Genomic DNA, 27,942 nt, shown 5'->3' with positions numbered 1-27,942 from the left:
CCCGCCGGGGTGGAGTGTGAGCCACCCGCAAGGCCACTTTGGACTCTGCACCCTCGGGTGTGTGCGTCCTGCTTCCTGGCGGGCTGTTCAGTCCTCCTCCACTCGTCCATGGAGGGGGCCAGGCCCCCATCGCCAGGAGATGGGCTGGAGCTCTCGGCGCTCCAAGGGCAGCCAGACGAGCAGACGCCTCTCAATGGAGCCGTCCAGGGCTTCCATTCTTCGACCGAGGAGCCCTGCCCAGCCCAGGTAAGGTCGTCTCGGCGCTGGCGGCGTTATCCGAGGGGCTGTGAGCCAGGCTGCCGGCTAGGACCCGGGCCTGGCACCGCACGGCTCCCCGGGCGCAGCAGACCCCGAGCGCAGGCGGTGCGCGCTGGAATATTCTAAATGGAGCGGACGCAGGAATGCCCTCCAGGCGGAGGCTGCCCGAGGCCCCTCCGACCCCTCTGACTCCGGGGAACTTGAGGAATCTTATCTGGGAGGTGTACGGCTCCTCTCTTCAGAGAGAGAATTCCCCTAGATAGAGGTGGTTTTAGAAAGTTCTGTAACTTTTAGTTTTCCTTTTTCCAGCAGGGAGAACTCCAGTTATCTCTGGAGTCTCCTTTTCTTCAGAATCTCTCTGCCTTCCTCTTTCCTAGTCTGCCTTGCCGCTTGTCCGCACCCTCCCCTAACCTCCACCCATCTCCCACCTTCCCCCCATCCTGGCTCACCTAGACCCACACTTTATCTCTTCCCAATCTGGCTATTTGACTTCGCAGGAAGAGATGAAGGGTGGAGGTGGGGGCAAGTACAGAAAGGCTGGCAGAGCAGGGGCGGTGGGGGCTGTGAACTTGCCCTGCTCAACTGAGGGAAATAACTTCCAAGTTCTTGTCTCAAAGAACTATGCCTTATTTGCTCATCTCAGTTTCCAAGGAAGTCCCTGGTGATGTTTAGGCTGAACTCTTTTCTAATTCAGCCCTACCAGTTAACAGGAAAATTATTCATTCTCATCAAATGCTTATAAAACAGCAGAGACTTTGAATTCTGAACATCTGTCTTCTGATTAACCCTTCAAACTGGCTTGATGTCTACTGGGTATCTGGAAAGCCTCATATATTTGTATGTATGTGTGTGTGTGTGTGTGTTTGTGTGTGGTTCCAACCTGACCTTTCTAGGTCTCACTCCTCCACTCCCATCCCTTTGGCTGCTCAACTGTTGATTTCAGGGATAAGCAGGAAATTCAGTAGTTGAAAGCATTGCTTTTGCTTCGTCATTGATTCCTGGAAAGATTGTAAAGTCTGCTTTTATGGTTACCCTGTAGAGTGATTAGTACTTTATATTTGAATGAAAGAGGAACAACACAGAAGAATGGAAGCGGGAGGAAGATGATTTGATCTCTGTGCAAGTGGCCATAACCGTGGACTCACAGTTTGGATCCTCCAAGCCAGTGTCTAGGAATGGGAATTGGGGGTGCTTACCTCATGTTAGGCAGACCCAGGACACTCCACAGACTCTTGGTTTGGGACTGAATCCAGAGATCTGAGTTCTGGTGACAGCTTCCCCACTGAAAGCTATGTCCTGAGGCAAGGCACTAAGGTCTGGATTTTCCCATTGTCAGCTGGTTGCGATGTAACGTGGCTAACCAGTCTTCTCTGTGAGGCCGGGGGATGGCGTGTTGAAGACGACTGAGGAGTAGAATGTACGGAACACATGCAGGGTGTCGATATTTTATAGTCGTTTAGTACTTACCCAGTAGAGATTGCTCTTTCATGTTTTAATTACTTCCTCGTTAGCCAGGTGTATACAGATATCTGAGACTTCCTTGTGAACTAGCTTTGTAGGTCACTGAATAAGAAAGCTGTGTGAGGGACAGAATGGCGTGAAGATGAAGGGTTACATGAGCACCTGGAGAACATTCTAGAAATGCTTGACGAAGAAAAACTTAAAACAGAGAGAAAGAAATCCTCATCTAATGTGCCAAGTGTTCTCTTCGGTTCCATGGAATCAGCTGAAGTGTATTTTAAATTGAAAAGTCAACTAACATAGAGCCTTTTAAAGTGGGTGGCACAAGCACCAGATCCAGACTCTTCAGAATTTTGTGTGTAGGTCTCTTTAAACCACATGTTAAGATTTCCAACTTTGAAATGTGGTGTAAGTTCATGAGTTTTTATTATCTATATGTTTTTGTACCCATCATGTGCCAAATACTTCTGCTGCATAAATGCATTTAATTGGTACAACAAACTTCAGAAGAAGGTAGCAGCATTCTGGCTTGACAGATGAGGAAACTGAGCTCAGAGGAGTTACCAAAATACTCAAGTTCATGCAATGGTGGCTCTAAGATTGAATGCAGGCTTTTTAGGTTTCAGACCTAAGCTGCTTTTATTGATTTATTTTATGTATATATACATATATATATATAAAAACACAGAGATATGTATATAAACACATATTTATACATTATATAAATATAATATATAATTTATATTCATTTATATATAATTGCCTAAATTGTATATTATTACTGATTTCTGTAAGTTACAGAATGTGGGTGAAATATGAGGAGTTGAGTAGCGTGTCTGGAATGATGAGGGGGTTTTGTGCAGATGGGTAGATGGTGAGGAGTAGGGAACAGTTTGGGGTCATTGGGAAGAAGACATTCCACATCATGGGTATCTACCTACTCAGAAGAGCTATCTGGGAGAGTGTTCAAAGGCAGTGGAAAGAACTTCCCCTTTCTTGATCTGCGCTTGGGCCTTGAGGGAAAGGAAGACAAGCCATTGAACTTCACTTTGCCTGCTGTCACTGTAAACATGGCAATACAGGTGGATCAAAACTAGAAAAGGCCTCAGGGATAATTGAGGGAGACTGGTTTACTTTTGTGGCTCATTTCATGGGCTCTAACCTCAGTTTCCAAATAGAAATCCCAAAGACATTTTAAGGGATGGCAGCATCATTATATTAATGGCAGTAATAATCCAGTACATTGATAGTTTTGAGGCGGACAAGACCTATATGAATGGGCTAGCTAAAAATCAACCCCATTGCCATGTGTTGTTTAGAATTTAGGACAAGAATCAACTGACTTTTGTGCTTGGATCAACAGGTGGATTAAATCCCACAATGAAGATTACAAAGTATAGATTTTACTGTGTGCTAAGAAAATTTTCCCCTGATCTGTATAATATCTCCTGCTGATTGAGCCAAAGAGAAGAAAAGCTTTTTGTATCTAAGAGTTCAGTAGTCCTGCCATTTTTGCAGGACCTTACATCATGTGTTTGGACCTTATCTGAAGAGGGATGGGAGTATCTGGGGGAATATTCAGAGGAAAGTCACCAAAGTTCTTGGGCCATATAATGCCATTACAGAATGTGAGCTGCGGTTTGCACACATATTTGGAAGCCATCCTGAAGAGAAGCCTGCCTGTGGCCTCTCCTCATAACCTAGAATCTGGGCAAGACAGAATGAAGGAGGCAGTCAAGGAGCAGGATGTTTTCCTGACCCAGTGCGCACAGGTAGCATCTGCTGGATCCAAGGCTCTCCACCCTCAGTGCACAGCGGAATCTCCTGGGGGCACTTCTAAAAAACAGAATTCCTTGGTTGGGTCTGATGTGTGGACAGCTGAGAAGCACTGTACTCTGTTGTTGGGTTGGGAGCAGCTGACGGACTGTTTTACATTGACTTAAGTATGTGAAGATGAGTCACTCTAGAGATAGTGGTCTCTGCCTTGGGGCTGATGACAGGACGACGAAGAGGGTAGGCTACAGGATAGCATCTTTGGGCTGGACAGGAAGAGGCATTTCTTATAGAGGAGGGCTGTGTAATTCTGAGCTGAGTTCCCCCAGGAAGTCAGAGTCTTGGTCTCCTCAAACCACCAGGGTCTTCGCTGATGATCTCTGAGGGACAGCAGAAGGGGAGGCACGAAAGGCCAAGGAGGCACATTGACCCTCATTCTCCGGCTCATTTCAGACTCCAGACCGTTTCATTTTGTACTAATTTTTATGGTCCCTGCCGTCCCTTGTGGAAGGAGGGAAAATGGCCGTGTCTCAGGAGCTCTGTAAACAGAAAGTTACGTTTCTGTGCCCTGAGACATTAAAGGCTTCTTGTCCTGGGACTTCTCTTTCCCGAAGGCCTTATCGAGCCTCTGGCTTTGGTGACCTTGGAGCAATTCTCAGTCTTCAGGTTGGGGTGAGAGGGGGCTCTCTCCCTGGACTCCAGGAACACTTACCTCAAGAGGGTTTTCCTCTGTCCAGATGTTGCGAGGGCCTTTACTGCATCCCTCACGCCACCACCACCACCCCGAAGAGCCCGTGTACGGGCTCCAAAGTGTGACCACTACTCTAGAACTTCTCACAGTACATTGTCACAATTCTTGAAGCCTGCTCTAAAGAAACAACACATAGTTATTAAGCGCCTATTACCTGTACGAGGCAGAGGTGTCGGGCATTTTCAGAGCCTCCCCTCCCTCTCTGTGGTTTCACTTTCCCTAGGAAGATAAGGCCGGTATCTGTTTATATTTGAACATGAAACCAGACAAGGCTGGCAGCGGAGGAGCCATGTGGACAGCTCACGGCCTGGGAGAAGTCTCCCTGGGTGGGCTGGTAGGGAGGCCTCCATGAGAAGAGAGGTTTGACCTGGTTTCCGAAGAGCAGAGAGGCTCCAGACCAGGGGCTCGACTCTGGTAAAGCCATCGATGCACCTTGGGACGTTCACAGTTACAAGCTGGGGTCTGCCCCCACCTCCCCTACAGTCTAATTCCCTCGGTCCAGGTAGGGCTTGGATGTGTGTCATTTAATTCTTCCACAGGTAATTCTGATATGCAGCCAGGCTTGGGACCTTCTCACTGAGAAAGATTGAACTGCAGTCCCAACATGAACGGTTTCCTCTGCTGATGGCTGCCACTCAAATCATGACTGCGGAGAAAGTGAACAGGGCATGGGTTCAGGAGTGAGTCCCCGAAAGTGCCCACCGCTGCTTGGTGGAGCTGGTGAACACTCTGCCTGGCTGTTGGCTCCCGTGTGTTGAGAGCCCTGTGACGTGCACTCAGGGGCTCCAAAGTGCGATCTCTGCTCTACCCTTGTTCAGAAAGTGCTTCATGTACGTGACCTCATACAGCAGCCCTGTGAGCTAGACTGGTTACTTGTACATTTTACACTTGAGGACCTTGGGGTCGGTGAGTTTCTTCACAAAGTAGTTTGCTGATGATAGTCACCCTGCCTAAGTGGTATAACTGGGATTGGGATCCTGATAGGGAAACACATTTCCCCCATCATATTCCCTTGTTTCCCATGGTCCTCATGTAGGAATTGCCTAACGGCCCAGTGGGAAGTAGGGGGAGAGTGCAGGTGATGGCACTGGGAGTGGAGGCAGCCAGGCGCCCTCCTAACCAGGAGCTCCACACAGTGATGCAGGGAGCCTGTGGTCCGGAGGGAGAGGGTGTGAGTGGGGCAGTGACATGCAGCGGGAGTTAGTCCTGGTCCATCTCTCCCAAATGCACCTTTGAAATTGGCTAATGCCGCCCTTGCAGGGTTGCTGGGATGAAGTGAACCGGTGTTGGTGTCAGTAGACCACAGCGGTTGTAATTATTTACTTTGACCCCACCCTCTGCCTCACTACACCCATTGCAGCTTATTTCCCGGTGTCTCTCACATGCTTGTCCTTCCCTTTATTTCCCCTTTCCAGGCCCTTATTACTTAGAGGCCAGGCCACAGCAGTATTTTCTTAGCTCTTTCTTGGTCTAAACTACACATCATTTTTCTCTTAATCTTCTGCTCAGCTTTTGTGTTCCAAAACCTTCAACTGGTTCCCAAATTATGTCCAAACTGCCCTGCAGCGTTCAGAACCCTCTCAGATTTGCTCCAGCCTTTCATTCTCTAATCATAACTCTCACTACTAGCCTCTGAAACCCGCATTCCCATCAGATGCTTCTTGTGGCCAGTTCCGTTACGAGTCAACACGGAGGTTGCTCTTTCCTGGGTTTGGAATGCCTCTCTCTGTCCACCCTTCAGAATCCTGCCTGTCCTTCCCACCTCAGAGTCCCCAGAGCATTTTCTTGCCGACTTCTCCCTGAGGTTCCGTTCTGTCCCTTTGTAAACTCGACTCAATAGAGCGGAGCCCCTTGAGGTCAGGGTCCTGCTGCCTTCATTTCTGAATACCCGGCCCATGTTAAAACACGACTGTTGAAACCAGATGACTGCCTCACAGTCTCCGTCTGCTTTCCAGGCTGACCAGGAAAGCCCTTGGAGCGCCTGTAATAGGACTTTGATTGGAAGATGCAAACTGTGGATGGTCCTGGCCTCCATTTTCCTGGGTTTCATTATAGTCATCATCATAAGCTTATGTCTTATGGGAGGTAAGAGCATTTAACATGACTAAGTCGATGCATTTTAAGAACTTTGTAATGCTTATGACTTGTGCTGAAATCGAAGGTGGACTCACCGCGATTTTATCGTTTATAATATGAATTTAAAAGTGGTTTGGGGTATGTCGTATGGGTGGGAAATATACACGATTCATGTTTTTCTGTTTACATTTTTTTGTTTGTTTTATAAACTCTGAAAGAAGTGTGTTTTACTTTAAACTCTACCCATTGGATGGTAAAGATTTCTTAAATTTTTGATTATGTAAACCTTAATTTGTATTTTATTATATCTTACACATATGTATTTGAAAAAATTTTAAAACAATTTGCTAAGTAAAGATAATTACTGTAAAAGGTAATTATTTGTATAAAGATAACTTTATCTGATGTATTTGGTATATTATTGTAATGATAAAATGATAATGTATTTGAAAGCATTTAAAAAACTATAGAACCATGTATCTGTAAGCTACTATTATTTTAGCGTATTTTAGAAATCACTATTATATGTGTGTTGTATATGCTTACAAAACAAAAACTTACATGGTGCTAACTATATATTTTACATTATCTCATTTTATTTATTATTTATTATGAGTATGAGACATGTCTGTACTAACATGTTGAGTTACCCATAAAACCCATCCACACTAATATTTTGTTGTATTTTTCTCCAGTCTTTTTCTTAATTGCATTTTAGAAATAATCTGAGATCAAAAAAAAAATCTGAGATCAGATTTTTTTATCATTTTGTGGCTCACTTTTAGGATTTTAATTTTATGTTGAGATCATTTTGCCAATTCATTAAAAATTATTTGTGAACATCTTTCTTTTTTTTTTTTTTAATGACTGCATGATGCAGTCTTCCACACCATTTTAAAGCCTTTTAGGTAGTTGCTAATTTTTTTCAGATTATGAGTATTAAGGATTTTACAATGCATAAATATAGCACCCCCCAGTGGGCAGTCATTTCAATTTCAAAATAGGAAGGAAAGTAAGTGTCTTGTATGTGGGGGTGATGGTAGGGTGCGGGGGTTGGGGGGGTGCTTTTCTGGAGCTGGGATACCTGTGAGGGTGACCCAGTCACCACAGGACTGGAGTTGAGCCGGGCTCTCCATAGCAAACCTGGTCATCGCATGAGAGCAAGAGTGGGCAGCCCCTGAGTCTCTCCAGAGGGGGCCCTAGGAATTCTCAGGAACTGCATTTGTCATTCACCCCCTGTTCCTCCTTCTCCCAACCCTTTCATCACCTGTTTCAAGGTTTTATAGTCCCTAAAGGAATAGGAAAACTCTGACATGTGTCAACCTCCAGCGTGTGAACGTCTCAGGCAGGCACCATGTTTACTGAGTAACTCAGGCATTGATGGGGTGGCATGGATGCGTCTTTGAGACCATAGGCTGGTCCTGAGGTAGGGAGAAGTTGGTAGGAGGTGCTGTACCTCCTCCATCATGCTGAGGACAGTAGTCTTGGTGTAAGCATTGAAACTCCCTCTTCCCATCAACTCTCACATGTGGATGTTGAAACTGAATTTGAGTCACACCACCTCATCCTATCATAACCAGCCAGTGCTGTCCTCAAAGTTGGCTGATTTGTCTGTTGGCATCTGGGACCTATAACAAAGGAAGATGCAATAGATCTAGTTGGTTTGATATTCAGGATTCTAAAGCACAAGACCCAAGAACTGTCTTCCATTCTTAAAAAGTCATCGGACATTTTCAAAACACTAAGAGCAATCTGCAGAGGAAGGGATTCCATTTCTCGCCACAGTTTCTTGGGGGGACGTGAGAGTTCATAGGGTAATATTCAGGGAAGAACTTTTTAATACTTGTGGTGCAAACTTCGTTTTCAGTTTGGTTATAAAATTGTGTTTTAAAACTGTTAATGCTGTAAGAGATTTTCAAACGTTTACTTTTTTTTTTAAATCAGGGAAACACTTTTATTTTTGCTCTTCCTGTGTGAGCTTTTCTGTGAGACATAAGAAGGGACTTCCTGCGTGATGCTGTGCTGGTTGGATTTGCATTGCCTTCAGTTGGAATGGGAGCCACATCTTATGATGTCACACAATCCTGGCGGACAAGCTGGTTGCACAGGTTGCTCCCTGGTGTAGGGTGACTCATGGGAAAATCCTAGGCAGACAGTAAGGTCCTTGGGGGCAGAACTTAACAGCCCAGTACCTTGAAATTTCTTCACATTCCCTCAATTCTCTGTTTCTCTGTCTTCCCAGGACCAACCTCTTCACCTGTGCTCTGCATAGGGTCCTCTCTCCACTTCTTCTGACCGGTGGACCTTCAGATCTCTCTCTGTAAGCATCCTCTTGGGTCTCTTCAAATGTGCTCATGCAGTCTCTCCTTCAAAGCAGTCTTCCATCAGAAACTTGCTACTTCATTTAGATATTTTTCTCTCTCCTTTTTTTCACTGACAAACTCTAGAAAGTGAGATCTGCCTTTGGATCCTGCCTCCTGCTCACTCCTAAATCCCTGTATCCATTGGTCCCAAATTGTCCTTCCCAAGGTCACCAGCAAGTGCCTGATCATGAAACCCAATGGCCTGCCTCGCGTCCCCTGCCCGGGTTGCAGCCTTCAGCTCTGTCGACTGTGTTGTACTTTTCCACATCTTCAGAACTCGTGGGCTTTAGGACTTCATTTCTGTCTTTAGCCTCCACACAGGTGGTTGCTGGAGACTTGTCTTCAACCTTCTTACTCTTCTCATTCTTCATTCTTTCCCTGCCCTCTCTTGGATGCACATGCTTTTCCTGACTTTGAGTCCTGCTAGAGATCTCTACCTGGAAATAACTCATCATCTCAATCGTTATCCGTGTGAAACTACCATTTGTGTGTATCCCCTTCCCCAGTGAGCTCACCCTTTATATTTTCACAGTGAATCATGAGGCCAGGTTTATTCTAGCTCTGCCACCATCCAATTGTGTAATATGAGGCAAATTCTTCAACACTCTTGGTCTCAGTTTCCACCTTTGTAAAACAGAAATGATTTCTGAATCTTTGTCTATAAATGTACCCTAACCCTCCTACTTCCTAGCTCAACTGACCTGAGCAAATTATGTATATTTTTTCTAAGCCTCAATGTCTTCATTTTAAAATGAAAACATTAATCTTTAATTCATTAGGTTGATTTGAGGATTATATGAGGTAAGAACTACAAGTGCATAGCAGAGTCTGTGCACAATGCTTAGTACGGTAGCTACTATTCCTCCTGTCACCTAGGCTTGATACTCTGGAACACTTTTGATTTCTTCTTCTCCCCCATAACTAGATAATGACCAAGTCTTACCAATCATCCTTTTGTAGTGTCTTGATAGTAACTTTTAACATTAACTACCTGCTTACTCCAAGGTACCGTATTTTGGCTGGGTACTTTATATGTAGTGGTTCTGATCTTTACCATCACCCACAATGTAGGCTTGATATTTCTGTTGAGGAAACTGCATCAGAGATTTAAGTGACTTGCTCAAGACACATGGCTAATAAGTAGCTAATAAGACTTTGATAGCCAGCTCCGTTTCCACCATCCAGGACTTTCTCCTCCCTCTCTTCCTTCCTCCCTTCCACTTCCCACTGCTTTCAATCAAAATCTCTCTCTCCCATTCTTGTGTCCAGTGGCTTCTCTGCCTTCAGTCTCTCCCAGTTCCATTTTATCTCATCCATCACCAGCAGATTTATCTCCACCCCCTTCCTGGGAGGCTTTTGACAACCTCCATTACTCCCGAAGACATCTGGCATTGAAGGCCTCCCTCTCCAGCCTCATTTCTTATATTCCAGCCAAAGAGCTGTTTTTGTGTACTTCCAATGTGCTTTGTGTATGTATCATGATTTTTGTTTAAAGCCATTTTCTCTACGTGTAAATACTGCGCAGATTAAGTCATTAGTGACGTAAACTTCTGCTGAGTAAGCCTGTTTTTGTTGTTGATAGTGTTTTGACAAACACAACCATTGAGCCAGGTCTTGTACAGATGCATTATATGGATTCATTATACTTGTACTAACAAGTTAAGTGTATGTCATTAAAGCTATTGTTGGAGACCTCTTTTCGAACTTGGCATTTCTTAGTGCCCTTGAGTTTAGCAGTTTTGTGACTCCTGTATTCATCTTCTGGCATCTTTATTCCTTTTTGAGGCAATGATATCTACTCTGGAAATGTGCCTGGTGCATGTAGATCTCAAAGATACCGACTGCAGCATTATTTATAACACTGGAAATCTAAACACACTAAATGACTTCAGAACATTAATGCAGCCTTTAAAACAATCTTTGCAAGGAATTTCAAACATCTGGGGAGTGGCTTTTTGACGTGCTAACAACAGCAACAACAAAGGATCAAGGCAGATAAGCAGTGACCACAGTAAGCAACAAAAAGCAGTATGCAAATTACCTTCTCATTAAGACCTCAAATATATAATATGAAATATGGGCAAAAAGCCTTTTGGTTAAAGAATTATTTTTTGTAATGTTTTTCTTGCTTTGCTACAATTTCCTATACTCTGCATGTTTCCTGCTTTGAGAGCATAACTTTTATTGTCAGACAAATAATTTAATGACTTACAACAAATAAGGAAGCAGGGATAATTCCCTGTGTTGGGGTCCCCAGGATCACCCCCAGATTTAGTGATTTGTTGGAAGGACTCAGCATACAGTCACAGAGATGACTATGATTCATTACAGCAGAAGGATGTAAAGCAAAATGTGGAGGAAACCAGGTGCAAGCTTCCAAGAGTCCTCACTCGGTGCAGGCACAGTGCACTTAATTCTTCTAGCAATGAATTGTGACAACACGTGTGAAGTACTGTCCACCAGGGAAGCTCCTTAGAGACTCAGTGCCCAGGGTTTTTATTGGAGCTTGTCACATAGGCCGCCTCTGTCTGGCACCTTCTGAGACTCCAGACTCCCAGAAGGAAAGGAGAGGTTCAGCATGACCCATGCTGTCCCTGCAAACATTTGAGACCCAGCCAGCCACTCTAACCAGCAAATGTGGGACACCTCCCTATCCCCCAACTGAAATCCAAGTTCCAGACTCCAGCCAGGGGTCAACCTTAATGGCCTCTCTGAGGCTGGCAGCCTCCAGCCTGTTCTGTTAACTCTTTCCTGCACATTCCCTTGCTCCTGGTGCCTCACACTTCCAGACGTCCTCAGGGAGTGAGGCCCAGGCTCTTACTTCCATCATAAACCCGGAATTGGTTCTACCATGTCCTTTTCAAAGTCCAGTAAAAGAGGCTGATTATGTTATGTTTGAGGCGTGGGATCAGAGAGAAAATTACACACGACAGGAACCCCTGGTTCCTCCCACCCACGCCTTTCTCAGGGCACGAGAGGTGGTCCCCCCCGTGGCCCTGGCAGGGAGGCGGGCAGGGAGCCAGGAGAGCATGATTAGTTCCAGTGCGCCAGCGTCCAGTTCCTGGCTCCCAACTCTGTGTGTTTTTCCTTTGGTTCTAACTGCTGAAAAATCAGTCAGCTCACAGCCCTTAGAACACCAGCAGTCACCCAGAACTCATTGTCCCAGGAAGGTAAGTCCCATGGGCCCTGAGGCTCTGGGTGTAGTTTGGGTTCCTTCTGCAAACAGAGTGTGTCCACATTCCCTCCCGGGGGACAGACTGTGGGTGATGACCTCACGCTCACTCGCTCAGATTCTAATCCCTGCGCAGTTCTGCTCGCTGATGTCACTCCTCAGCGCGTGCGCAGACGGAAGGCGATTCAACAAAGTTCCCTGCTCTGCTCCCGTCCCGCCGCACCCATTGTTTGTTCATCCCTCCAGATTGCCTCCAGCACCTGCCTTGACACCTGTGCAGGTAGCTAAGCTACAGGGTCAGCTTAACAAAGACGTTCATCCCGCCTCCTCCTCCCGCCCTCCTCCCAGCCCTGTTCAGTGGAGTCGACACCCCTGTGGCATAAAACGAAGAAGCAAAATTCTTATCATGATGGAGGCAAGCCCCTGTCTTTATTCAGTCTCACTGAGAAGAGAAAGCATTTCAGCTGATACTTGCTTCCTGTGTCCAGGCTTTATGCTTGTTGAATGCTCATTGTTTTTGTTGGTTTGTTTTTTAAGTATAGTGACTGTCAATGGAGTAAAAAAGTTTATTATTTTATGCATGTGTTTACTTTTACTTTTTATTTCCACCTCCCGCCCTTTAGTGACTTATGTCGATGAAGATGAAAATGATACATTTGAATTATCGTCAAGTAAAACATTCTTACTGGTGCTAAAGCTTCCAGAAGAATGTGTCACTGAAGAGGAATTGCCTGACTTGCTCACGGAAAGGGTGAGATATCTCATGCATTGTTCACTGAGTTCTTAGCATTGGAGTATGTGTGAATTCTTCCGGAACAGCTGGCTTAGTGCTATGCAGCAAGTAAGTAGCTTCAAGGTTGGATTCTTGGTCTGGATATTGGCAGAAACTGATGCTTAGGAATGGATTTTCTGTAGTGCGGACCCAGAGGGAGGAGCCCTGTCCTCCAGCTAAATGCTTCCCAGAGGACAGCGTTCTGTATCCTTACTCTGCTTTTACCTTTGAATCAACCTGAAGTTTCACTGAGGGTCTGTGATGTGCTAGACAATATGCCCAATGCCAGGGCCAGAGTTTGTGCCCTCAGTGGGGACTCACAGTCCAGGTAGAGGAAGCAATTAAATAGAGAGGTATAAACAGTGTGATATGTTCTATCACTGAGATGTGTACAGTGTGTTTTACAGCCACAGAGGAGGGGCATCTAAACTACCTGAGGTGGGGATGAAGGCTTGGAGGGCCTCCTGGAAGAGGTGATACTCGGGATAAGTCTCAAAATGTGAGACAGGGGTGTTCCAGATTAGAGGGCAGGAAACACTAGGGGATCTGCCTGGCAGTGGACTCTGGCCTCCGCATACTGTGTAGCAGACTTGCAGAGGTGAGGCTGAACAGGAAGGGAAGGGTCAGATCATGAAGGTTTCCATGTCCTTTGGAAAGGCACGGAAAGATTTTAATCTGCAGGTCGACATGGTCAGCTTCTCCTTTTAGTCTCTCTGTGTGATGATGGAAAACCCCTGGAGGTGGAACACTTGGTTAGAAGGTACTGCAGTAATCCAGGTGATAAAGGAGGGAGCCTTCAACTAGGGCAATGGTGGGGGAATAATTGAGGTTCAAGTGAGATTTCAGAGGTCTTCTCACTCAGCAGGACGTCGTGGCTGGTTGGACATGGTGCTGAGGGAGAGTATGGCTCTGGGCTCCTGGTCAGGTGGCCACGTGGGTGGGTGGTGACTTTGTCATGGACTGGGAGATGCAGGACCCTGAGCTCCGTGCAACATACTGGCTCTGCAGCCAGACCACGAGGCTTGGTCAGGGTGGTCCTGGTTACCCTGTCAAAGACAGGGGGGTTCACAGCCAGACCCAGAAAAACGTTTTGGTGAGAAAATCTGTATGATCAGCCTGCCATCCATTCCCCTCTTCCCTGCAGTTGATAGGCCGAGTGGAGTGAGTCCTCTTTATTTGGCTCCTGTTGGGCTCCTACAAAAGCTGAAGGAGGTGATTCCATTGAGGTCACCCCAGAGTCAGTTTCTGGGTGTCGTATACCTGCCATGTGATCACAGGAGTTTGTACCTGGGAGGATTATTCCGGGTTTCTCTTCCTCCTTCCTCCCCTTGGTTACTATCTTATCTGCAGGGCCTTTCCTTCCACCTGCTTCCAGAGCAAGTCGCTGACTGAATACTTCTTGCTACTTTCCTCTTGGTTGCTTTTTTAACAGAGGGGTTTTGCATTGGCTGAGCAGAAACCAAATGAGTCAGCACCCCTGTGTGTCCACCTGTTACAGACGGGACTTAGCTCTGTCAAAGGGAAATCTACGTCAAAGGGAAACCGTATTAATCACTCACCTTCGAGCCATATCTCTTGCACAGAAGTGGACATGAGCAGATTCTACAGGTGTTTTTAGCTCATCACTGTGCAGTGGCCGAAGAACAGGGCCTATCAGGGGTCCCTGGGGCGAATTCACAGGCCTCTCTGAGCTGGTTCCTGCTCCGATAAATGGAAATCATCGTACTTTCCCTGTATACCCACAGGTGCCTGTGAGGTGCATTTTTAAAAGAATGATCTGATTTATAGATGACAAACATAAGGCGCAGTGAGGTGAAAAGGCTCCTGCCCCTGGCTTCCCAACCAAATGTGTTCAGAACAAAAATAAGGAACTCAGAGATAGTACTACCTTCTTGTCACGTCAAGAACCTCCTTCCTCCAGCTAGGCCAGTTTCCAGAAGTTTCTGGCTGTGGAAGGAAAATGGGAGTGGATATTGAAACCCTGTGCCCCCTCTTATGTTTTATTGTCTTGCTTTTCTAAACACAGTTTTCCTGGCCCCTCTCATATCTCACTGCCAGTTTCCTTCTTTTGTGGTTGAGGCCATTACCCTGGTTAAGCTAGTCCATCAGCTGTGTGGGTCCCACCTCAGCACACATGCTGGATGCAGGAGTTAACAGTGACCCCTCTGATAATGCAGGAAGGTATCCCTCTTACTCTGGAAGCTGGTTTCTTCCCTTCCTTCCTTCCTTTTTTTTTTTTTCTTAACATTATCTCTTTTTAAAAAATGGAGATGTAGTTGATGTATAATATTTTATAAGCTTCAGCTGTACAACATAGTGATTCACAATTCTTAAAGGTCACACTCCATTTATAGTTATTGTGAAATATTGGCTGTATTCCCTGTGCTGTATACTATATCCTTGTAACTTATTTATTTTATATGTAGAAGTTTGTACCTCTCAATTCCTACCCCCATTTTGCCCCTCCCCCTGCCTTCTCCCAACCGGCAACCACTAGTTTGTTCTCTATATCTGTGAGTCTGTTTCTTTTTTTGTTACAGTCACTAGTTTTATTTTTTAGGTTCCACATATAAGTGATATCACACAGTATTTGTCTGACTTATTTCACTAAGCATAATATCCTCTAAGTCCATCCATGTTGTTGCTAGTGGCAAAATTTCATTCTTTTTTATGGTTGAGTAGAATGCCTTTGTGTATGTATACGACAGCTTCTTTATCCATTTATCTGTTGATAGACTCTTAGTTTGCTTCCATATCCTGGCGATTATAAGTAATTGGAAGCTGATTTCTGTGAGCCACTGTGCCCGACACTGGGGTTCAGCTCACTGGCTCTGAGCTCAGTCTGCACCCAGCCTCGTGGGCACAGCAGGGAGACACCAGAGCAAGGGGTGAGGAGTGCCTTGTTTCGCTTCTTTGGCCTCAAAATGGGTAGTGTGATTAATAGCTCCCAAATATGTAAATATGTCCCAGTGATAGCTGGGAACCGTGCCACCAAAAAGAGTCTTAGAGCAGACACTGAAAATGATCTGGTATACCGCTCCATCTCCGAACATAAAATTTTACCTTAAGGCTTTTTCTGAGCGCCTCTTTTGTGCAAAACACAGTGCTCAGGGCCCTACGGATTCATCAAGGAAGGATGAGAGGGAGGGAACAGAGAAGGAAGGACAAGCACAATTCCCGACAGAAGAAGCTCAGTCTGAAAGGAAGGGAGCGACATTATTGTTATCATTTTTAGTGCTTGAAAAAACTCCCCTCTAGAGCACCCCCACCCCCTTCCCTGCGTTCTGAGTGGCCAGGTGAGAGCCGCTTTCCGACTTCCAGGGTTTCTGAAATGGCTGTTGGCCTGTTGGCAACTTTCTTTTTTCTGGGGCTCAGAAACTATAAGATGACTGCCTCATAGTTCTTTCTCTCTTTTTTTTCTTTCTTTTTTTGAATATATGCATTTTTATTGAAGTATAGTCAGTTTACAATGTTGTGTTAATTTCTGGTGTACAGCACAATGCTTCAGTCATACATGAACATACATATATTCATTTTCGTATTCTTTTTCACCATAAGTTACTATAAGATATTGAATACAGTTCTCTGTTCTACATAGTATGAACTTGTTGTTTATTTTATATATGTTAGTATCTGCAAATCTTGAACTCCCAGTTTATCCCTTCCCACCCTCTTCCCCACACCGTGTAACCATAAGTTTGTTCTCTATGTCTGTGAGTCTGTTTCTATTTTGTAAATAAATTCGTTTGTCTTTTTATTTTTAGATTCCACACATAAGTGATATCATATGGTATTTTTTTCTCATTCTGGCTTACTTCACTTGGAGTGACAATTTCCAGGTCCATCCATGTTGCTACAAATGGCATTATTTTATTCTTTCTTTGCCCCAAAGTTCTTAACAAGTTATGCTTCTTTCCTTCTTAATATTCAGAAGGAGACACTTTCCTCCTTGCTTCGTGGCCCCTGGGTAGTGTGGTAAAATGTGAGGAAGCCAGGATTAGTGTCTGTAACAGGTAGGATTGAAGTCCTTACTAGCAGAGTGACCTGGGGCTAGAATTTTTTGTTTTTTTAATCAGTGAAAAGGGGAGAGACAGCAGTGCCTCTTCTGGCAGGTTCTTATGCAGATCACAGCCATAATGACAGGACTTGGAGCTCTAATCCTCTCTGCTCTGCCTTGGAGAGGCTGAATTGTCACCAGTGAGTTAAGCGGGAAGTGTTCCGTGGACTCAGCCTCCTTGAGATTCTTTTGGGACTCGGATGGGAGACAGATGGGCTCGTTCCCCTGGGGGACCTGCTGTCGGGGTAGTTCTGCCGCCTGCTGCTGGGTGAGGCAGTGGGGCCCTGAACTGGGATGGGTGCAGCTGTGTGCACCGGGCTCAGCGCTGGGAACTGCGGGTGTCTGTGAGATTTCAGAATGTCAGAGCTGAGGGTTCAGGCCGGCAGGAGTGGGTCTGGCTGGTTTCTCAGGCCTGGCTGTGGGCTTGCTCCAGCCTCGGCGCTGGGTCCATGCTGGGGGCTATAACCAGATCCCAGCACAGTGCTCCTGTCTGCTAAGAACAAGGCATTTAACCTTCAAAGCAAATTTTAAAAATGCAATGTAATTACGTTCAGCCACATGTTCTCAGGTACCAAAGGTTAGAGTTCATTCACATCTTTGACATATGACGAAAAGACTAATCAAAAACTGGGAGAAGGTATTTGTAACATAAAACCAACAGCTGGTATCTGGAATGTAACACCAATCCGTTCCAGCAAGAAAAAGACAACCTGAGACAAAGACACGACTCTAATAGGCAATTCAAAGGTGAGAAATCCCAGGGAGTTAATAAACACATGTAAAGATTCTCAACCTCACAAGCAAGACATTGCAAATTAAAACAGTAAAAAACACAATGTTATATATCCCTTGGCAAAAATGAAAAGATCTGGTAATATTAAGTGCTGGCAAGTCTGTGGAAAGTGGAGTATTTATACTTTGCTGGGAGGGGAGTAAAGTGGACACTGATTCAGAAAGACTTAGTTAAGGTGGAGATGCTCTAACTCTTGGACCCAAGTCCAACTCTCGGTATATGCCCCAGGGAAACCCCTCCAGGTACAAGAAGATGTGTTCAAGGATGATGAGCTCAGCATAGTTTGTAACGGGAGGAAATCGCAAACAAAGCGCATGGCCACCAGTGGGGGGAGGGATGGGCGGTGCAGTCATTTCACGGAATCTCTGCAGAGCCAGGAGTTAGACTGAATGACCTCTATCTGGACGGACCATTATGGGTAAATCTTAAATGTGATTCTGAGTGAAAAACAGCAAGTCGGAGAAGATTGTGTAAAATAGGGTACCTTTTTTTGAATATAAACGGAAATTACATTTATGTTTGGTTATGATTACACAGGGAAGCATTACATTTGTAAAGACATGCATGAGAAGGATACATACCAACTTCAGGACAATGGTTAGCAGTGGGGAGCGAGGGAGGAAAAGTGGGATAGTCTGTAAGGGTAGATTTAGCTTGGTTTTGTTTCTTCAGGTAAAGGGCTCAGCTAAGTATGGTAAAGTGTGAAGGCTTGACATCTGGGTGGTGGGCACATAGGTGTCATTATTCTTTATGGTTACCACATTTCATGCATAAAATAAGAACTCTGTATCTTGGCAATTATACCATTGCATTCCATTATAACATTGGTTCCATTATGCAGGGGAAAGTGGCTTAGTGTGACTGCTTCTCCTTGGAGTGAAGCTCTGGAGAAAGGAGAGAAGAGGCCCTTGTTCCGTGATATGGAGGCCTGAGCGGCCTGTTCTGCAGTCTTCCCAGCCCCCTAAAGGGTTCCCTCCTTCCCGTGGTGCTTGGGGTCTGTGTGGGACCATTAAGACCACAAGGTGTCAGCACAACATACAAGAGATGTTGAAAATGCCAGCCTGGTCACTTGGTCCTTTCAAATGAAGTTCTTTTGAAAGAATGTTAACTTGAATTTGGGTTGGTGGGAGGCCTGCTCCTTCCTGTTTCTTCATCCAGAGCCTCCAGATAAGTTAATTCCTGGCCAGAGTGGACCCTCCTTTGTCTAGGAGTAGTTTTGCTTTGCCAGGTGATGCGGGATGGTCTGGCGGTAATGTGTGTGGTGCTTTATTTGTTCCTGTTTGTTTTAGATCACAGATGTGTACAGTTCATCACCAGCTCTGAGCCGTTATTTTACTTCTGCTGAACTGATGGACTTCAGGTAAGAATGTGGAGCATCACGTGTTGGTCTCTCTCTGGAAAGTGACACCCATCACCAGTTACCAAAAATGACTTCCCAAGTCTCAAAGCACAAAGGGGACCAGTGCTAGATAGAACCATGGTGTCACTGCCGGGAGGGTCTTTGGAGGCCAACTAGTTCAATGCCCGTGCTCTATAAAGGAGGAAAAGGAAGCCCAGACTAACTGATTAATTTTACAACCCGACAAGTGCACAGGGAGGAGAGGAAATGCCCAGATAAGTCATGGCTGTTCCCCAGCAAATGGCTTGAATAAGCTGAGAGTAGAACTAGAAACACATCTCAGATAGCGATGTGATATGATATACTGCGTGTACTGGCTTTTGCTTTTGAGGAACCCAAGTCATACATAAATCCATGCTCCTTGTATAATATTAAAGATAAAGACACATGCTACAGGGTAAGTCCACCTCCTGTCTCCCCCGCCCCACGTCCCCTGGACACTTCACGTGCCAGTCAATTCCATACACTGAGTGAATTCTACCCCTCTCTACAAAATGAACAGCCATCTGCCGTCTGTGTGATTTCTTCTATACATGTATTTACCGTATATACGTTATGTACCATACATGTGTAGCAGATACACACACATACATATTTTTCCTTTTTTAGTTTCTCCTAATCTTTAATGTTTTTATATATGTCTACAGACACCTAGATTAAAGCGTGTATGCATGTAGAGGAATCATTTTATTATTCTTTTGTATAGTTAGAGCAAGATTTACATGGCAAAGCTTTATTAGCCCCTATTCCTAAGGTATCCCTGGAATGTGACCATCAAAGGCAATTTTATGCTGAGTTCCCCCTCTCAAACCATAAATTTCGAACCTGGGAGGGAAAGCATGTAAAGCTGTGGTGCACAGTGGGCAGAACCAAAGGGACCGGAGTCTGAAAACGCATCCAGTGACAGGTTGCCTTGGCAACAACACTAGTCCTCCTTCTTTATAAAACCCCAGTGTGCATATCACCTATGGTGACACCTTTGACCTTGCTTATTTTAATCATAAATTATTAGCATTAAAATGCTAATAGAAAAGGGAGGAATACATAATCAGACCCAACTTTCCTCTGTGCACCTGCCCTAACCTACAATTCAAAGACAGAGTCGGGAGAGGAAAGATGCTCAGAGCCTGAAGGGTCTTTCCAAGAATCCAGCCTACACTGTGGGTCTAGAGGAGGTGGGATTCCATGATGGGTTGGGGTAAAACCCATCAGAAAACTGAGTAAAATGTGTTAGAAATCTAAAGATTAAGTGTTAGAGAATATATTTTTTAAAGTTATTTGAAAGAAAAACCCAAGAGTTTTATGATTTTTGGATAAAGAAATGTCTGAGAAACATTTTTGTTGCATTTTTTAAAGTCCAGGTAGATTTTCAACAATGTTGAATTGAGAAACAACAGCCATTGTCTCCAAAAGGCTGCTGCTGCACGTGGGCAGGAGGCGGCTACATCCCTAGCAGACGGACTTGTGTCCGTGGGGATTCTGACCTTGGTCCTGGACCCGCCTGCAGGAACCTGGGAAGATGCCCTTTGGTTCGTCAGCTGCTGGGCCCAGTTTAGTGGTGGGCAGCTGAAGCAAAGCCCACAGCGTTCTCTGCTTCCCTGAAAACCCCTCCTCTCCCCTCACAATTGAGCCTTATGTCAATTCACCCAGCGACCTGACTTGGAGGGACTGCGTGGGTCTGGTCAGGCCAAGTTAGGCAGTGTGACCGTCTTATTCAGCTTCTGGCCAGGTCTTCTGAAAGCCAGCCTCCGGCCCTTTACCATCAGCCGACCCCAGTCCTTGCCTGTGGGAGTGCAGGGTGGCTGCGTGTCAGGATGTTGACCATTGTTTCCCATAATTAGAAGGTGGAGGACAGGGCACCCCCAAACCAGAGTCGCTGGCTTAGAGTTTGAAAGCACATCTTTCACCTTTCAGCAGTGCGTCATTGAACCTGTGTGTTTCTCAAGTCCTGACTGTAATTCGTTTGAACCCCAAGGTTTGGCACATTTGGCTTTAGTAGGGTTTGTAAACTCAGCTGTCAGCCGCATCCAAGAGTACTGGCTTATGTGACCTCTGGCCACAAGAAGGAGCTCTTTGCCTCTCGTTGGCAGGGACAGCGTTCTGATTCGTTACTGGGACTGGCTCCTCTGCAAAACTTGCCACTGGGTGAGAGTCTTAGATGTGGCCACGCTTAATTATTTGACTGCTGGCTCTTAATCGGGGCCTTCTTGAGCCAAAGGCTAACTGTAAGAAACCTCACGTTGTGGTAGCATTTAACAAGCTGTATAAGCTATTAATTAACTAAGGATAGCCTTATGATTATCTTTATTTTGGAAACAGGAAAAATATGTTCTAGGAAGATGAAAACTCCCTTTCCTTAGGTCCCCTTACTGAGAGTTGCGAAACTTTGTGAAGTGGAAATAGGACAGAAAAAGTCTCACTTTGGGGACAAATCAGGGAGGCTTGATTTGCTGCTGGTACCCAGGGCCATCTGTGGGAGTTCAGGAGTCTGTACCTGGCCGATGGCAGGGAGCTTTGGGCCCTACCTTGAGCATTTTATAGGTTAAGCAATGAAGTGGTTAAACCGAGGAGTTCTGACACGCCCTGTGGGGGCAGGGAGAGGCTGGGATGTGAGACACGGAGAGGATTTGTAACAGGAGAAACGGCTTCCCTGGGCTGCCTCAGCGGAAAGCCTGGTGTTGGGCAGCCCTGTGCCCACCCTTGACAGCAGCTGAGTCAGCCTCTCCCAACCAGCACTCGCTCAGTGGACTCCTAGGGGATGGGTTCTGGTGGAAGGAGGAGGCGAGGACCACCCAACTTTGTGTGATGGACCTGTGGACCAGGGGTCTTAGAGAGCACAGGCCTTGCTCTTCTGTACTGGAAGAGCATGCAGAACGAAGAAAATAGTATTGCTAAAACCAGCTTCCTGAGTTGCAGTGTGATTCAACTGCTATGTTTAATGGTCGCTGTTTGGTTTGCCTTTCAGTGGTGAAAACGCCACAATAACCTATCAACTGCAGTTTGGGGTTCCGTCGGAAGAGGACAGTTTTATGAAGTATATGATGAGTGAGGAGTTGGTGCTGGGTGTTTTACGCCAGGATGTCCATGATCAGAGTGTATCTGGCTGTGAGACGCTGGGGCTTGCTCCAGGGTCCCTCTTGCTCTATGGTAAGTCGAGCAAGTTCAGCAGGCAGAGCTGTGACGGTAAACGAACCAGACAGGACGGGTGGCTCACTTCGACTTCTGTGCGGGTGATGTTCCGTTCTCTGGGGAGGTTCCCCAGTCCCTGCCCTTCATGAGCGGACAGAAAACAGTTGGAAAAAAAAAGTCACAGAAAAAAATAAACTACAGATGAGGGTTGCTACGTGTTTCCTTGTTGTGGTTCACCCACGTTCTAAGCACGTATCCCACGTCACAATATCATTAGAAACCTTCGTGGAAACACTGTGGTTTCACAAGAGAAGAAGTGCTGAAGAATTCAAAACAAATAATACAGCCAAATTGTTGAAAGATTACTTCAGTATGCGGAAACTATCTCTTTTTCTGTTGAAAGCCACAGAGTCCATTAAGAAATTAATAGAAGGGCATAAAAATACAAGTTGATCTCTTTCCCTAGATGATGATAATAAATTTACTCATCTACTATTTTTTTAAAATATAGTCAGTTTACAATGTTGTGTAAATTTCTGGTGTACAGCATAATGTTTCAGGCATACATCTGCATACAAATATTCCCTTTCATATTCTTTTTAGAGGTTACTACAAGATATTGAATATAGTTCCCTGTGCTATACAGTACAAGCTTGTTCTTTATCTGTTTTATTTATAGTACTTAATATCTACAAATCTCAAACTCCCAATTTATCCCTTCCTATCTCTTTTCCCCCTGATAGCCATAAATTTGTTTTTTATGCCTGTGAGTCTGTTTCTGTTTTGTATATAAATTCATTTGTGTCTTAAATTTTTTTTTTAGATCCCACATATGAGTGATGTCATATGGTATGTTATTTTTCTTTCTCTTTCTGGCTTACTTCACTTGGAACAGCAATCTCCAGGTCTATCCATGTTGCTGAAAATGGCATTGTTTTATTCTTTTTTATGGCTGAGTAGTAGTCCATTGTATAAATATACCACAACTTCTTTATCCAGTCATCTGTCGGTGGACATTTAGGTTGTTTCCATGTCTTGGCTATTGTAAATAGTGCTGCTGTGAACATTGGGGTGCATACATCTTTTCAAATTAGAATTCCCTCTGGATATATGCCCAGGAATGGGATTGCTGGATCATACGGTAAGTCTTTAATTTTTTGAGGAATATCCATGCTGTTTTCCATAATGACTGCACCAAACTATATTTCAACCAACAGTGTAGGAGGGTTCCCTTCTCTTCACACCCTCTCAAGCATTTATTATTTGTGGACTTTTGAATGATGGCCATTCTGACTGGTGTGAGGTGATACCTCATTGTAATTTTGATTTGCATTTCTCTGGTAATTAGTGATATTGAGCATTTTTCATGTGCCTATCGGCCATTTGTATGTCTTCATTGGAGAATTGCTTGTTTAGGTCCTCTGCCCATTTTTGGATTTGGTTGTTTGGTGTTTTGTTATTAAGTTGTATGAGCTGTTGGTATATTCTGGAAATTAATTAGTTGCATCATTTGCAAAGATTTTCTCCCATTCCATAGGCTGTCATTTTGTTTTGCATATGGTTTCCTTTAAGGGGTACATAATGACTTGAGACATATATCTCGAAATGATCAGCCTAATAAGTCTAGTTAACATCCATCACCTCATATAGTTATGAAACATTTTTCCCCTTGTAATGAGAACTTTTAGGATCTACTCTCTTAGCAACTTTCACATGTGCACATGTGCCATGCAGCAGTGTTAACTACAGTCACCGTGCTGTACATTACATCCCCAGGACTTACTTGTCTTAACTACCTTCATCCAATCGCCCTCCTCCACACCCCACCTCTGGCAACCACCAGTCTGATCTCTTTTTCTATGAGCTTTTTTTTTTTTTTAGATTCCTCATCTAAGTGAGATCAGGCAGTATTTGGCTTCCTCCATTTCACTTAGCATAATGTCCTTGAGATTAAGGGAATTTTTTAATGGATCACCCCTCTTCCCCATCTTTGAGCTTCTTCACTGTGTGGAGGGTGGGACCCAGGCATAGGGAGGGGAATTCTCTTTTACAAGGTAAAACAATGTAAAAAATAACTTCGTGAGTTGTTTTGGACCTCATGAGTTATTTTGGACACGGGCTAGTTATTTTGTACTGTTTTCTCACACGTGAAGAAGTCGCCAGTAGACTGGGTAAGGAACAAAAGCAGAGACCAATTAATGTGAGAAGAGGAAAAAGCTCCAGGTAGTAAGAACAGTGAACTCTGTGCAAGTTGGGGAGAAACTGATGGGCCGGCTGCTGGTGGACAGGCCAGCGCGTGCGTCCTGCCCTGGAAAGGACTCCCTGGGGTGTCAAGGGAGCTCACTTAAGGTTGTGTATAGACTCCCCAGGAAACGCAGAGAGATTAGCCAAAGAGCCCTACTTCTCACCCAGGGCAGTTTTGCCTGCCTAGGGGTATTAGGCAAAGTCTGGAGACATTTTTAAGTGTCACACTGGGAGTGTATATGAGGTACCAACATCTAGTGGGGAGCCCGAGGGTCCTTCCAGTCACCTCGCAACGCACAGGGCAGCTCCTGGCAGCAAAGAACTGTCCAGCCCCAGACCTCACCTGCCAGCGCTCCACAGTGCAGCCCACAGTCTATGTTGTGTCCCCAGTCCTTCCAGGGCACCTGCCCCTTAGTCGGGCCAGCTCTGCACCTTTTCCCAAATCAGATTGTGCCTGTATTAAAAAACTGAAAATTTAGAGGTATTTGTATGATTAGATTATGAGAAAAGACTGACTGTAAAATGGCCTCAGCATCCAAAATGTCTCATCAGAATGGTACTTATCAGGAATTACACCAAAACAAATGAGCAAACAATGTGTTATTTGCCTTTTGGAAAGTATTCAGAATTTTGTGTGAGTATGTGTGTGTGTGTGTGTGTGTGTGTGTGTGTGTGTGTGTTGTCCAAAATGTCCTCTGTTAGAAATTTACAAACATTCCAATTTTACTTAAGAGTTTATAATCAAGCCCAATGAAATAAAATAAAAACAGAAATGTTTAAAATAGTCCATTATTATTTTTTTTAAAGTGGTGACTTTCATTTGCATTTTCTTTCCAGAATGAAGTGGTGGAGGCCGACCTTTGTCTGGAAGCAGTGCTCCATTGAGTTTTGGGATGAAGAGAATTCATTCCATTTTCCAGAAAGGATCCTGTGAATTAACGTATAAGGACTCACAATGACTGGAGGGGTGGAGACGGTCCTCCTTCTCCTGATTCTGCACAGTTACGGAGTCTGGCCCTACGTCCAGCAGAACAGCCCCCGAGCGCTGCCCCGGCTGGGTCCAGTCTCGACAAAGGCACGAAGCCAGATGGGGCGGGGGTGGGGGGACGAGGTGGCAGGTGAGCCTTGCAGTGGGAGGTTCCTGCTGTTCTTGAAGCCCTAGCTGCCTCTACCCACATGTGGACACTTTCTCTTTGGTGTGAAGGTGGCCTTTTCCGGCAGGACCCCACCAGCCTAAGCTGGTGGAGAACAGAGGCAGGCAGGTGGCGAGGTGAGGCAGAGCCCAAGCGATCACTTGCTGAAATCCGCCTCCCACCTGCGCCCTCCCACCATGACGTTTGATCTACCTCTGAGCAAGGCTGTGAGGGAAAGGCAGGCACCTCCGCAGACGTAAGCGGCTTCGCTGTGTCTGCTTCCATGACCGGTAGCTGCATCTCTTAGCAGACCAGCCTTAGACACGTCATCCAATGTCACTGTGTGATATGGAGCTACAGAAGGAGGTGTATGTTTCTTCATTTCATCTTCTCTTCATTGTTCCTGTGACCTCTGAACACCTCTTTTGGAAACATGGGCCCCTGTGAGTTTGGAACACACTACTCTCCCCATTTATATTGTCACCAGCTTCCATCGGAGAGTCTTTAAGACTGCTTCCCACCTGCTGTAGATCGCACATGTTGGCTTTTTGTAAATGTCCGGCGTTCTTAGCCTTCCTGTGGGACTCAGTGTCTTCGGGCCTTGGCTGTGTGTCTTATTGAAGAAGGTCGTGAAACAGGAAGACCCACTCTCGTTTGAAATAAACTGTGGGAAATGTAGTGCCAGGGCCTCTGGGGGGCCGGGGTGGGGACTGCACAACAGCAACAGTTTCGGTCATCTCCAGAGAGAGCACTGCCTGCCGTGGGGGAAGAGAGTATTTTGTTGGGAAAACTACTTTGCTGGAAATTTTCCAGGAGAGTTTTGTAGTCATGTGACGAGAGGTTCCTGGCCTCAGTATCTTGGCTAAATTGGCCCTGGGGGGACGTCGGGGTGGGGGCCGCTGTGTGCGGGGATGTGTCCGCATGCATGTCTCAGGCCAGGTTTGCCTTGAGCTCTTTATGACCCAGGACTCTGGATAATGTGGATTTGCTTTCTTATTTAACTAGAAGATACATTTATTGTAACTCGAGTCTCATTTTGAGGATAGTTCCTCAAACTAGTCAGACAGATGAATTTCTCTTCCTTCTGTTTATTTTTTACATGTCAGACGTAAACTTCCGTGTGTTTGTACTTTTTAGAAAATAATAACTTCAGTGGATGAGGATTTTAAAATATTGACAATAAATTATTTTTGCCTCTGCATCGCAGACTTGACGTTTGTTTCGTAGGGGCCGGCTCTCCAGGGCCAGGATCTGGGCTGGCATTTTCTCATAGTAAATAGTATTGCAAGTGATCTTTGTGTTTCCCTGAGGGCGGCTTCCCCTTCTGAATGAATACCACTGAACCCGGCTGGGCTGGGTCCTCCTCTCTCTGTTCCTGTTCCTTGGGGAGCAGGGGGCGACTCTCCTCTCCACTTCCCCCCCGGACCCTGCGGGCAGGACCAGGAGTCTGAAGTGCCCAGGGCTGGAAGGAAGGGTGGGTTCCTGTCTGCAGGCAGGACTGGGCTTCCTTCTGATCCTCCCTTTTCTCTGGAAACCACCAAGACGCAAGCACCTGGGCTTGGGTTCTGACCACTTGAAAGCATGGAGAGGATTTTCTGTGGGTTTGTCTCTTCTGCCCAAATGGTATGGAAAGAACTGAACTTTGTGACTAAGAGCATTTTGAGGTCTTTGGGGGAAAATGGCACTTACATATACACCGCTCTGCTATAGGAGATGAATTGACTGGCCACCACACATCTTCATGATGAGCAGAGCGCCTGGGGCAGAATAAAGTATCAACAAATGCCTGTGAAATCACCCAAAAGATTTGAGAGGAAAAACTGGTCTTTTAGGTCACTTAGGTATAGGCAGAAAGGATACAGCCAGATCAGTGGAACCCATGCCTCTTCCCGTCCCCAACAAGAATTCTAGACACATGTCCAGTTCTTTCTGCCTCTCAATTTAACTTAGTTCTGTAGATTTTTTAATGATGTGTTTTGCAGAAGGCTACAGGAGATAACAGAGAAGAAGAGGACGATGATAAGGAAAAAGGTGCTAGTCTTATTAGGAAGTCAGACTTTGCACAGATGAAACAGGAAACAGCAGGATAAAATAGGCAAGTGTTAACAATAAATACAAACTGTTGCATTGTGGGCAGTCAGAGAAAAGGGTGATCAGTATGGTTTAATTGGAGAAGGCTTTGCCTAGGAAGTAGGACTCAAGCTGAACCCTCAAGCAGTGGTGGGACTTGAATAAACAGATTTGTCTTCCTTTGCATGTGTCTAGGGTTTATTTGGATGAGGTGCACATTTTCTCCTTTCCCTTTTAGATGTGGACTCTGGGTGTGGACTCCTGCCTTACTCTGAGTCTGAGTAGTGCTTAGAGGAATGGGAGAAATCTCTGTAAGTCTTCCCTTCTCTGCTCCCATTACTGTTTCATTGTTTGGAAATAAGCTAGCCCACACTTTGCATTGCTGGCAGTAGTACTCCTTAATCTATCCTTTATAATTTGAGCTCATTATACTCTTAGCATCAGAAGGCGACCCCCTCATCTTATAGTTAGGAAATCAAGGTCTGGAGAGG

At 45.3% G+C, this 27,942-nt stretch overlaps 1 protein-coding gene across 1 annotated transcript; it reads left to right on the top strand.

Moving 5' to 3' along the window:
* Positions 1-30: 30 nt before the first annotated feature.
* C2H3orf52 (chromosome 2 C3orf52 homolog) lies at positions 31-26,582 on the top strand. The gene is made up of 7 exons (XM_010985090.3): positions 31-246; positions 6,199-6,328; positions 12,478-12,605; positions 18,766-18,836; positions 21,841-22,022; positions 22,828-22,853; positions 25,086-26,582. The coding sequence occupies exons 1-6, from the start codon at positions 109-111 to the stop codon at positions 22,842-22,844; spliced, it is 666 nt and encodes a 221-aa protein (XP_010983392.2). The 5' UTR covers positions 31-108; the 3' UTR covers positions 22,845-22,853; positions 25,086-26,582.
* The last annotated feature ends 1,360 nt before the right edge of the window (positions 26,583-27,942 follow it).

The sequence above is a fragment of the Camelus dromedarius genome, chromosome 2, assembly GCF_036321535.1.
Source record: "Camelus dromedarius isolate mCamDro1 chromosome 2, mCamDro1.pat, whole genome shotgun sequence".
NCBI classification, from domain to species: Eukaryota; Metazoa; Chordata; class Mammalia; order Artiodactyla; family Camelidae; genus Camelus; species Camelus dromedarius.
This window is presented reverse-complemented; position numbering and strand designations above follow the sequence as displayed.